At 41.0% G+C, this 13,065-nt stretch overlaps 1 protein-coding gene across 1 annotated transcript in view; it reads left to right on the top strand.

Moving 5' to 3' along the window:
* Nucleotides 1-13,065, top strand: part of PER2 (period circadian regulator 2) — a 1,339,110-nt gene that overhangs the window by 197,078 nt on the left and 1,128,967 nt on the right. Inside the window, exon 8 of the mRNA XM_044070032.1 lies at nucleotides 7,773-7,787. Within this exon, the coding sequence (XP_043925967.1) occupies nucleotides 7,773-7,787 (15 nt within the window). The remainder of the gene's footprint in view (nucleotides 1-7,772; nucleotides 7,788-13,065) is intronic.

Below are 13,065 nucleotides of genomic sequence, written 5' to 3'. Positions count from 1 at the left end.
GCTATCCCTAAGGAGGCATGCCAGGACAAGGCTATGTGATTTTGTGGAGCCCTTTAAGGCATTTTTGTTAATGCCCCCTTTGGCTCTTCACTATTTGAGCCATCTGTTAGAGATACACTCACGCACAGTGAAAAGGATGGGAAGACCCTTTCTGCTGTAGGAATCAAATTTTCTTTGCCTCAGCCGTCCTTTTTCAAGGAACCAAAATGGAGGCAAGAAAATGTGGTTTTGTAAATCCCAAGGGCCTTTCTAAGACCCGTGTGGGGAATCCTCCTCTAAAGGCAGAGGAGGAGGGTTTAATGGTGGGTGCCATCCTAAAGGCGTGGGGGGGTCTGCAAAACCAGGGCTTCAGAGGCACCTTCTCAGACCAGCACTATCGGTGCTCCTGAAGTGCTGCCCATCTCTGGAAGCAGTTGGGAGTTGACTTGCTTTGCACACAAAAGCCTGGACCCACTTGACTCAAAATCCCGGAGTGCTAAGCATAATATCTAGAGGCTACTACACCCCCCCCCCAAAATACCAACAAGAAACTCCCCAATGTGCCATCCAGTCAGAGGGAGCAAGCAACACAAGAAATTCAAAAACTGCTGCAAAGAGTTGTCTTCCAAGAGGTCCTGACTGAACAAAGATGGTTCACAACCTACTCCCGCTTTTTAGTGCCGAAAAGACAGGGGACCCAAGACCCATACTGAATCTAATCAAGTTGAATCATTATGTAAAAAGTCAAGGTTTGAAATGGTTATGGTCCAGTCCATTCTGCTACTGTTGTGCAAGGACGATTGGATGTCCTCAATAGATCTCAAGGATGCGTACCATCACTTCAGAGTAGAAAGACGCTCCAGGAGATGCCTGCAGTTTCAGCTGGGAGCCAATCCACTTTCAGTTCAGGGCACTGCTCTTTGTGCTCATAATAGCCCCTGGGCATTTCACCAAATGCATGACAGTTGTAGCAGCTTACATGAGACTCAAAGGATTTTGGATGTTTCCATACTTGGATGATTGGCTCCTTACCGCCCCCATGAGGCATCAGCTTATCCAAGCCAGAGATTACCTAATCCAACTTTCACATTCCCTGGTCATCACTATAAACCTAAGCAAATCCAATCTGACTCCTATGCAGAACCTAGAATTCATAGGAACACAGTTGAACATGAGGGATCAAATAGGTTCTCTTCCCGTACACCAGATAACACTGAGGAATCGAGTCTGGGAATTGCTATCCCACCAGTGCCCCCCCTGCAAGGCTAGTCTTACAAGTCTTAGGATCTATGTCAGCAGCAATTTTTTTTTAGTTTCTCTAGCAAGGTTTTTCATGCAAATTCTAAAATGGACATTAGCAGTACTATGGTCCATTCTCTATCAACCACTATCCATTCCTATCAGCTTGACACCAATTTGCAAACGCCACATCTTCTGGTGACTCAGTCCGACAGTCTCCTTCTAGGCAGACCCTTCTTAACTCCCCCTCCAATAGCCAGTGACCACGGATGCTTCCCAGTTGGGTTAGGAGGCATTACAATGAAAAAATAAAAAAAATTGCAATACACTGGTTGCATGAGTGTGCACACCCTTAAACTAATAATTTGTTGAAGCACTTTTTGATTTAATTACAGCATTCAGTCTTTTTGGGTGCACACCTGCCATTAAAGAGACTCTTAACGCCAAATAAAGTTCAGCTGTCCTAGTAGGATTTTCCTGACATTTACTCAGTTGCCTGCTACAGCAAAAGCCATGGTTCACAGAGAGCTTGCAAACATCAAAGAGATCTCATTGTTGAAAGGTATCAGTCAGGAGAAGTGTACAAAAATTTTTCCACAGCATTAGATATACTATGGAACACAGTGAAGACAGTCATCAAAAAGTGGAGAAAATATGGGACAACAGTGACGTTGCAATGAACTGGATGTCCCTCCAAAATTGATGTAAAGACAAGACGAAAACTGGTCAGGGAGGCTGCCAAGAGACCTACAGCAACACTGAAGGAGCTGCAGGAATTTCTGGCAAATACTGGTTGTGTACTACATGTGACAACAATCTCCCGTATTCTCCATATGTTTGGACTATGGGGTAAGGTTGCAAGACGGAAGCCTTTTCTTGCACAGAAAAACATCCAGGCCTGGCTAAAATTTACAAAACAATGCATAGTTTCCCAAAAGCATGTGGGAAAATGTGTTATGGCCTGATGAGACCAAGGCTGAACTTTTTGGCCACAATTCCAAAAGGTACGTTTGGCACAAAAACAACACTTCACATCACCGAAAGAACACCATCCGCATGGTGGTGGCAGCATCATGCTTTGGGGTTGCTTTTCTTCATCTGGAACTGGGGCTTTAGTCAAGGTGGAGGGAATTATGAACAGTTCTAAATACCAGTCACTTTTGGCCCAAAACCTTCAGGCGTCTGCTAGAAAGATGAAGATGAAGAGGAATTTCACCTTTCAGCATGACAATGACCCCAAGCATACATCCAAATCAACAAAAGAATGGCTTCCCCATTAGAAAATTAAAGTTTTGGAATGGCCCAGCCGGAGCCCACACCGAAGCCCAATAGAAAATCTGAGGGGGTGACCTGAAGAGGGCTGTGCACAAGAGATGCCTTCGCAGTTTGACAGATTTGGAGCACTTTTGCAAGGAAGAGTGGGCAGATTTTGCCAAGTCAGGATGTGCCATGCTGATAGACTCCTACCCAAGAAGCCTGAATGCTGTAATTAAATCAAAAGGTGCTTCACCAAAGTATTAGTTTAATGGTGTGCACACTTATGCAACCAGCGTATTGTACATTTTTTATTTTTTATATTTTTCCCCGAACAGATTTGTTTGTTTTTCAATTGAATTGTACAGGTTATAGGTCACATTAAAGGTGGGAAAAGTTTTGAAATGATTTATTGTGGTCTCATTTTTTATATCACAAAAACTTGGCATTTTAACAGGGGTGTGTAAACTTTTTATATCCACTGTATTTCCAGGAAAACCAACAAGCTGGTGGACAGACTTAACAGATCTATCCTGAGTCTGCATAAGTGGTCCCTCAATCAGTCGGTGAACATGATCTTCAAACATTGGGGTCAGCCTTTCTGAGATTTTTTTGCCTCTCCCCTCAACAGCAAATGCAGCAAGTTCTTTGCTCTGATTCCCCCCTCTGGGTGAGTCACCAAGGGATGCTCTGGTCACAATTGGCCCTCGAGTCTCCTATATGCTTATCCCCCTCTTCCACTTATCCCAAAGTTTCTTCAGAAGGCAGGCAGGTTGAAGAGCTCAGTCATTCTCATTGCCCCCTTCTGGCCATGGCAGGTATGGTTCCCTTTTCTCTGATTTGTTTGTGTCTTTCGGCTTTTCCCAGTTAGGGGTCGCCACAGCGGAACTCCGGTCCGCTAATGATTGGCAGTTGATTTTTACGTACCAGCTTGCCAGGCATGACGCATTACCTTCAACGAAGGTACGCCCATTCACGCATGTCTCCACGCAGAAGATGCTCTAGCTGATAATCGAACCGGACAGCATCTTACTGTGAGGCGACAACGCTACCGCAGCACCACCACCGCAGGTCAGGTTCCCTTTCTCTGGTCTCATCTGAAATATCCCCCCGTGGATATTGGAGCCAAGACAGGACCTCTTTTCTCACACGTCAGGAATGCAGGGCTAAAATCTTCAGTCCTTTAGGTTGACCACATGGTTTTTCCTCTTCCAACCATAGTGCGACAGTCCAAGCTTGCTTACCCAGTCCGTAGCATAATCTTAGCCTTGCTAAAGGTTTCAACTAAAAAAGTTTACACCAGTAAGTGGAAGAGGATGTTCTTCATTCCACATTGCTGCAGTCCTAACCATTGGGTAGTCCGCTGTCCAGTCTGGTCCGATGCAGAGCAGTTTTGCAAGTGCAGGTTGGCGTTCTGAAATTTTTCTGAGTCGGAGGAGTTTCAGACCGAAAAAGTTGGCTTGGCTGTACGTTGTTTTTTGGTTTTTTCTTTTCTTGCCTTCAGTATTTAACCGATGTCAGAAAAAAGTGAATAACTTGTTTTCTTGTGATATACCTACCTCATAGGGATTACTTTTGTGCATACCTTACCTAGGTTTAGGGCCTGCGGCGTTGTTGTTGGAGCTCTTGTGTGCTAGAGATAAAACAAAAGCACTATTAAAGAAGGTTAGACTGTGGTTAGTTGTTTTGCTCCGGCGCCCGCTAAATCAAAAAGCGCGCAGACTACAGGATGTGCCCTCTCAGGAGGTAGGCCAGGCTGCTGTTTCCAAGACTTCTTTGAGAGGTAGGCCAAGTTTAGCTTTCAGTGGGGCTTCTCTCTGGGCTTCAGGTTCTCTGTACCTAAGAAACATATGCTTAAAATGGCAGAGGATTTGATTACTATTAGATTAGAGTTCTATGCCCCTCTGATAGAGGGGCCTAGGGGGAGAGTGAGAGTTTTGAACAGTGTTCAGAGAGGTCTTCTCTTCTGAGTCTTCAAGACTTGCTTGCATAATATATCCTCTGATTTCTGATTCTGATATGGATGATTCCTCCTTCTCCTTCTCCTCCTGAGGATTTTTTTTTCAGAGACTCTGCATTCCATGACAAGATTTCTCTGATTCAGGGAAGAGGCTTAGGAATTCTTGTTTTACCCCCCCAATATAGGCCTATATACCTCCTGTGTTGAATGTGGTGGAAGATGAAATATCAAAATTATCTCCTTTCACAATTGAAATCTAAGGTGGATGCTCTGGCGGAAGGTATTGAGTGTAAGAGTTGCTGGATTTAGTTCATGTGTCTGAACAAGTGGGTAAGCATTCTTTGCAGTGTGGTTTTGAGGTGGCTGCCACTGGTTCTGTTCTTAGCAGGCACGCTTGGGTGAGGGATCAGAATTTAGCTGAGCATGTTAAGACAAGATGCAGACTGTTAAAGATTTTTGCAGGTGCAGCCTCCAAAGTTTAGCAGAAATTGGCCTACTAAGGGATGGACATATCCTGCTTATGATTGGAGTTCTCCTGCTCAGACTTCTGGTGAGGGCAGGGGTCAATGACCTGCCTTTTCAGCTGCCAGTACATTCTCGTCTGGCAGCTCCTTTGGAAGGGAAGTCTCTCTCTTTCAAAAAGATTGGGATTTAATTACTCAAGACAGATGGGTCCTCCACAAAGGAAAGAGGCTCACAAGCAAATTTCTCTGTTACTCCAAATAGGGGCCATTCAGCCAGTCCCTGTACCAGAAGAGGGGGGGATTTTATTTATCTATCCTCAACACTTATCTGGACATTCCCTTACCTCTGCTGGGCAAAGATCACTGGATGGTAACTTTAGATCTCCTGTGTTTTCGAGCTGGAATTCTCATTATCAGTTCTCTGCATTGTGGCTCCAGTGATAGCTACTTCAGGCTAAAAGGAATTCAAATCTATCCTTATATTTGGACGACTGCCTGATTCTGGCTCCATTTGGAATATGTCATAGCAGTGCTAAGATGCCTAGGGTATTCTGTGAACGAAATAAAGTCCAGTCTAGTACCCTCTCAAGACATGTGCTTTCTGGGTGTGAGACTGAATACAGCAGCCCATGGCCTTTTTTAACCCCGGACAAACAAAAGAATCTTTCCAGTTACTTCCATCAATTATCTCTTCAGTCCGGCTGACTGCAAGGACAGTCCTTCAAGCCTTAGGGTTCATGGCATCTTGTATTCTGGTGCTTCCCAATGCCAAACTGCATATGAGGAAGCTGCAATGGTATCTCAAAATGTATGGACACAGCACTGCCAGGATTTGGACACTGTCATTCAAATAATACCTTGCATTCGAATGTCACCTAAACAAGGGACTCTCTGTGATCTAAATGGAAAGTGGATACAAGACAAGTGGCCTGCCAGACTTCAGCATCTACATATCAACATGAAGGAGATGGTGTTGATTCTAACAGACAACACAACTGTCATGTGGTACATCAACAAACAAGGGGGAACACATCTCTATCCTCTATGCAGGCAAGCAATGATTTTATCTTAGCAGATGTGTTAAGCAGACAAATCATGGATGAAACTGGATCTTCATGTATTTAAGTGGATGCTCTTTCTTTCAGTTGGAAAAATCTTCAAGCCTCCATGGCCTTTGCCTTTGATTCCACATCTGTTATCTCAGAAGGACGGTCACCTGCTCAATGTCAAGCTTCACTCTCTTCATCTAACAGCCTGGCATATTCTGTTCTGAAACACAGCAGGTCTCAACTTCCTCAACAAGTTTTAAATGTGATTATGGAAGCCAGAAGACCTAGTACAAGGGAAAGTGTCGCAGAGAAATGGAAGAGATTTTTATTTTGGAGTGCAGCAAAGAATTTGGAGATTTCTGAGCCTAATTTGAGTGTGGCTCTTCAATATCTTACTGAGTTATTGGACAAAGGTTTGTCCTTCTCTTCCATTAAGATTCATGCTGCAGCAATTTCAGCTCACTATGATTGTGACCCACCATTGTTTTCTACTCCTGCTTGGGATCTCAAAATACTTGTCATGGAAGACTGCTTTTTGTTGGCTATTACTTCTGCAAGAAGGTTTCTGAGTTTGCAGGGCCCTTATATGGCAGTAGCCTTTTTGATTTTCCATGAGATAGGGTATCATTACGTACTAATCCTTCCTTTATGCCTAAGGTGGTTTCTAGTGTGGCTTTAAACCAAACTATTCATTTGCCTACTTTCTATGCAGATCCCCAAAATAAGGGGAAAAGATTTTGCACACTTTAGATGTACATAGGCAGTTTATTATTTAAGCAGGACTAAGGATTTCAGGCAGTCTCAGCAGTTGTTTGTTTCTTTTGCTTTGAGTTCTCAGGGCAAGCCTGTGTCTAAGCAAACTATTTCTAAGTGGATTGGGTTTTGCATTTCATTTTGTTATTCCCATCATGGCAAGGAGATTCCAGCTGGGATTAGGCCTCATTCCACTAGGGCTACTGCCACTTCTACAGCATTTTCTAAGGGGTGGCAACTAAGGATATTTTGGAGGCAGCTACTTGGAGTTCAGTGCATACTTTCTCTAAGCATTACCATATTCCTCTCTACTCTAAATCTAGGGCTGGTTTTGCCACAGCTATTTTGCAAGGCATGTTGACAGCTCCTGCTTCCTTATGATTTGCCAGCCTCCCTTAACTCTGCTTTGGGATTCTGACTGCAGCAATGTGGAATGAAGAACATAGTACAGTTTTGTACCTACCATAAATGTAGATGTTCGAGGATCACATTTGCTGCAGTCCACCTCCTTCCTCTCCTTCCCTGTGTTTAGTGGTGGTCCAATGGTTAGGACTGCAGCAATGTGGATCCTCGAACATCTACATTTATGGTAGGTACAAAACTGTACTTTTGCCGTTTGGGCTAGAAAAAGAAATATTGATCCTTTCTCAGCACCAGTCTCTTTTGCTTTTTCTTAGTACCCTGTTTAAGGAAGGAGCTAGCTTTTCTACCATCAAGCTTCAATTAGCGGCAATTTCTAATTTTCATACTGCTAGCCAATTTCATTCCTCGTCCACCTTTAAATTATGCAAATCCTTTATGAAAGATATTTTCTTACTGAGACCTCCCATTAAGGACCCCTTCCCACTTTGGGAACTTACTGTCATGCTGCAGGGATTGACTCTGAGACCCTTCGAACCAGCAGCCAGTTGCAATACGAAGTTTTTGCCATGGAAGACTATCCTTTTAGTGGCCGTTACTTCAGTGAAGAGAATGTCTGAACTACAAACATTATCTTCTTAACCTCCTTATACATAATCTTTCATGAGGACAGGGTTTCTCCAAGTATCAGTTCCTCCTTTATCCCTAAAGTAGCCACGGAAAACATCGGTCAGTCCATTCACTTACCAGTGTTCTTTCCAAAATTTTCTAACAAAGGGGAATATATTATACATCATCTCAAGGTTCATGGACAACTACGTTTCTGTCTGCACAGAACTAGGCAGGACAGGAAGTCAGACCAACTGTTTGTAGCTTTCTTGGCTAGCAAACTAGACCAAGCAGTTTCCAAGACCACTCAGCAAAGTGGATAACTGGTTTGTATCCCTTTCATTTATTCACAAAAGGGCCTAGAATAACCTCAGCCTCCTAGGGCACATTCTATCAGGGCTATAGCTACTTCTTCTGGCTTTTCATCTAGAACCTCCATTGATATTTGTGCAGCATCTACATGGTCTAACAGTCACACCTTTGCACACTATAAATTAGATATTGTTTCGAGGAGTAGGGAGTCCTTTGGCTTGATGGTGCTCTGGCATATCCTTCCATGAAGGCTACCTGGAAATCACGTAACTGGGTTCTGTGACCATATCGTGAGGAGGAATGAAGAGGACAACATCAGATTAGAACGTTATCTTGCCATAACTTGGCATCTGTTGACTATCTTCATTCCTCCTCATCAATCCACTCAGGCATCCCCCTGCCTCATTCTTCTAGAGGATTATGGAAGATGACAGGACTCTTGAGTCCTGTGTCTGAGCCTCATCTGCCTTTCTTCTATGTTGTCCGGGTTATTCATGTTATGGAATCAGCAAACTGGATCTGAGCTGCTTGGGTGGGTATAGTGCATTGTGGGTAAGAGGGAGGAGCTCGAGAGTCAGATCCAAGTCTGGAGAATGTGGCCAAGCCGGATCCGAGGATCGGAAGGGACACCTTATTGTGAGGAGGAATAAAGATGGACAACACAGATGCCAAGTTTTGGTAAGACATACCTTTCTAATTTATTGCTTCACTGTGGTAATTAATTGTGGTTGATATTTTTCTGTTGAATTCATAACTTTTGTTTCAAATCAGAAATCATATGTGATTATGCACAGTTTTCCTTTACTACATATATTTATATTAGTTAAATTATTTTGAATCTCTTGCTTAGTCATTTATTCTTTTACATTTTGTTGATCAGGTTAACCCTGTTCCTGGTGGATGGGGGATAGAGATTTGTTTGTATTTATTTATTTGGCTATTCTTTGTTGACTGGGTTATTCCCAATGAACTAGTAGTCTCTCTCTTCAGGGGAGACATGAGGTTGTATTTATACTACTAGGGGAGATTTAGGCAGAGCATCATTGAACCTCCCCTACTTATTATTGTAGTGAGTAGAACCCATTTTGGAGGAGCACTTCCTGTTTCTGTTCCAGGCACAGAGGTGGCCTGGAGAAACACTCTCTCTTCAGGGGAGACCTGAGGTTGTATTTATACTACTAGGGGAGATTTGGGCAGAGCATCAGTGAACCTCCCCTACTCATTATTGTAGTGAGTGGAACCCATTTTGGAGGAGCACTTCCTGTTTCTGTTCCAGGCACAGAGGTGGCCTGGAGAAACAGGGAAGCAGATGGAGAGAAAAGGAGATGATGGAATAGTGAAAGAAATGAAGGAGAAAGCAAATATCAAGACTGAAGAATGTGTGCAGGCTTCTGAGGAAATGTTCCAAAGAAACCTGTTTGATGGAGATGACTCAGGAAATAAAAGATGTATAATTACAACCCTCTAGTTGGGAGGGTTGCGGGATGATTTACTTAAAGAAATAATGGTTCACTGTGAGACAAAAAATGAAGATGTTTCCTGGAGGACATTATGGAGAAAATATAAAAGGAGAATGCAGAGTCAATCCTGAAGAATAGTGGTGAGATGGAAAAGAAAACATATGCAGAGAAAGTAAAAGAAGGAAAAAGTGGAGTAGAAGAAAAGAAGGCAGAAGAAAATGTAAAATGGAAGTATGTGATAAGGATTCAGAGTAAAGAAGACAAAGAAATGGACAGGTATGAAGTGTGGGACAATTTAATAGCTCCTTTGGGTGTAAAGGCACATAATGTAAGCACATTTATTTTTAATAGAGACATTTTATGACATTGTTTGAGACTGTTTTTTTTTTTTTTTTCCAATGGAAATTTTTATTGGAGAATATGAAAAAGACGGTTACCCTTGGAATCTTTGTGATAAGAGCATTTAACAGGGAAAAATATTCATGTACAATTTCGCACAGAGGTGAAAATAAACTTTTGAAAGGACATTTCAAAGCTTTATGTAAAGAAATACTGGACATGTCAAAAGTTTATGCCAAAGGGGGTTGGTTTCTGGATTTGTAATATGTTTTTAAAAATAGAAGAGAAAAAAGTTTTACATATACCAAACATAATAAATGTGGAGGGGAATGGTGGTATTATAAAATACTGGGGACAACCCAACGCATGTTTGATAAGTAACTGACGAAAAAATATATGTTGGGAAATGGGACATGATTCAAAAAATGTGAGTTAAAATGTTATAAATATAAAAAAAATTGGACATTTATGGATGGATTGCAATAAAAGAAAATAACTAAGGAAAAAGAGAAGAAAATTTAGAAGTAGTAGAAATAAAAGAAAACTTGGATGTGAAAAAATAATATATAGAGGAAGGTTCTAAAATAAGTGATGAAGAATTCTGTTGGTAAAAATGTAAAAGACAAAAAAATTAAAGGGATAAGTACAAAAGAAAAAAGAAAGGAATGGATGGATGAAAAAGTATATACAGCTAAAGATTGGGCTTGGTATAATGGTTAAGGTGTCTGACTCGCAGACACACAAGGTACAGTGTCTGATTCTCACCTTTGGGAAAGAAATTGGTTAGGCTTAAAATGAGCTATTAAAGCTAGCCCTGCAATTAGGTATGAGTTTACGAAACCATGAATCTAAGGAAAAGGGAAAATGAAAATTTTAGAGTGCTTTCTGTAAATGTGAGTAGTATTAAAAATATAGTAAGAACAGGAATTTTGGAGTGGTGTAATACATGTAATGTAGATGTAATATATCACACACAAGATTTTTAACAAAGTAAGAGTACAAACAGAAACTATGGGAGGAAATATCTGGAATATGGGAAATGATCATAATCTGAAGAAGCGTTGGTATTACAACGTGAAAGCACTTATCTGGTCCATTTTACAAATAAATACTTTTATTATGTGAAGCTGTGGTGTTCCTGCCAATTTTTATGCTTTGGATTTTCGGTGTTTATTTGGCAGTTACTTTTATCAGTGGCTGGGACTTGGTTCTTGTGTTTATTTTAGACCATGTAGTACTAAATATGAATATTATAATAACATGAGACTTTAATTGCGACTTGAGGCAAAAGTAAAAAGAAAAGAAATAAAGTAAGAAATAAGATGCAAGTGTAAACTTTGGGACAAAAATTCATGAATTTACAAAAGTATTTATAGAACTGAATTTGATTATTTTATAGTATCAGAAGGTTTAGTTATAGGAGAAGGGGGAGGTAGTTGAAACAGGATTTTGTGATCATCTTGCAGTATGGCTAGAGATGAAAGAAAACAAGGAATATATTAAAATAAAAACAATAAACTAGCACCACGGAGGTAATTGAATTCACAGCCCGAATGGCTAGTAACCACAGTTTTATTCAAATTAACACTTATTCGTGGGTCTGGAATGCAGTCTACAGAACAAGATTTTTTGATTGAATGTAATAAACTGCAGAGGTGTTTTGGGAAAGAAAATACCCTCTGGAATTGAAGTATTGGATAAGGTAAGAGAAGGAATGGAAAGTATGGGCCAATTTTGGGTGAAGAACAGGATATGTAGAGGAAATACAGGATAGGTGATGTACAAGTTGATGAAAGTCATGAAAGCTTGAAAGGGATTTACACCATGAATTTTAATGATACAAAAATAGTATAGTTAGTGATAATTGGAATAGATTTGAGTGTTACTCTAGAGCCCCTGAATTTTGTGTAGAAGGGAAGGAATGTTAAGGAATTGTTAGAAAATTGGCCCAGGAGCAAAGGAAGAAAAATAAATTGCACTTTTAAATGTGGGGCTTTTCCTAATCTCCCTACATGTTGAATAAGGAATTAGTATTCATACAGTCTAGAGACAGGTTGATAGAGGCTTATTACTATTCAAATTGTGATAGCATGGGGGTAGTATATGTTGCTATATGCAAAAAATGTGAGGCATTCTATATAGGAAAGACTAAAAGGAAGTTGAAGAGGAGGGTTTATGAACATTTAAATGAAATTCAAAATAAATATATGAATAATGCTTTATATAAGCACAGTTTGACCTGTTCCTCAGCAAGTTATAGCTTTTTCATTTTAGAAATGATAGAGCAAGACCCTAGGGGGTGAGGCTTGTGAAACTAAAATAGAGTATCGAGAACTTTACTGGCAGCTGGTGTTAGAGGCAAATGGATTCACAGGATTGAATGAAAATGTCTTTAGCCCTGTGTTGAAATTAAGGACAGCTAAACTCTAACAGATGTTCAGTTTTAAATGAAAGGGATAATATTGTATCTGATGTTGTTAATCTTCGTTCATTCCTTACTGATGGGTTATTGGTTCCATCCTCGGAACCGAGCCAGCCAATATCAAGCTCACATCAGCCAAAAACTCTCGAGCCAAGGTCCTACGCAAAATGTTCTGCTCCCTGTTACCTCTGATCTCATTTACTGCATTGCTGAACAGCCGTGTCAAGCCATTCTCTCAGCTAAGTGTCTAATTTTTTTGGCAGTTTATATATTGCTATTATTCTAAATTCTTCTCAAAAGTTTATTCTAATATTTTCCTATCCTATCGCACACTTTAGACTCTCTCCCTTTAGTCTTTTCCCTTTACTACCCTCTTTTCTTACCTTGTAATTATCCATTACCATCGTTGGTATTCCGTCCTTTTCTCTTTTTACCCTTTTCTTGGGTAGCCATTATTCTTCCTTTTGCTACTGTGCTTAATCTCCACACCAGTTATGTCAGATAAGAAAAGTTCTGTTGGTTTCAAGCAGTGCAAGGATTGCGGCCATAAGTTACTGCTTTCCGATGGCCATGACTTGTGTCTACTGTCTTAATGTCTCCCACTTGACTGTAGATCTCCGTGTGGGATTTGTAAAAACAACTCTACCAGGACTCTCAACGAGAGGAAGAATAGGTTAATTTTGAAAGGTCTCCTCAAGTCTCCTTTCTCTGAGGCTATTTCTGGGTCAGTGGGCTCACCCACTCTTGTTAACGCCCACAAAAGGCGTTCTTCCTCTTCTTCATCAAAGTCACTCCCTTCTTCTCCCTCTGGAGATCGTAAGGAGTTGACTCACAAGAAGGTGAAATTGATTACTACTACGGCGCT

The sequence above is a fragment of the Protopterus annectens genome, chromosome 4.part1, assembly GCF_019279795.1.
Source record: "Protopterus annectens isolate FY-2018-M chromosome 4.part1, PAN1.0, whole genome shotgun sequence".
In the NCBI taxonomy this organism is placed as follows: domain Eukaryota; kingdom Metazoa; phylum Chordata; order Ceratodontiformes; family Protopteridae; genus Protopterus; species Protopterus annectens.
This window is presented reverse-complemented; position numbering and strand designations above follow the sequence as displayed.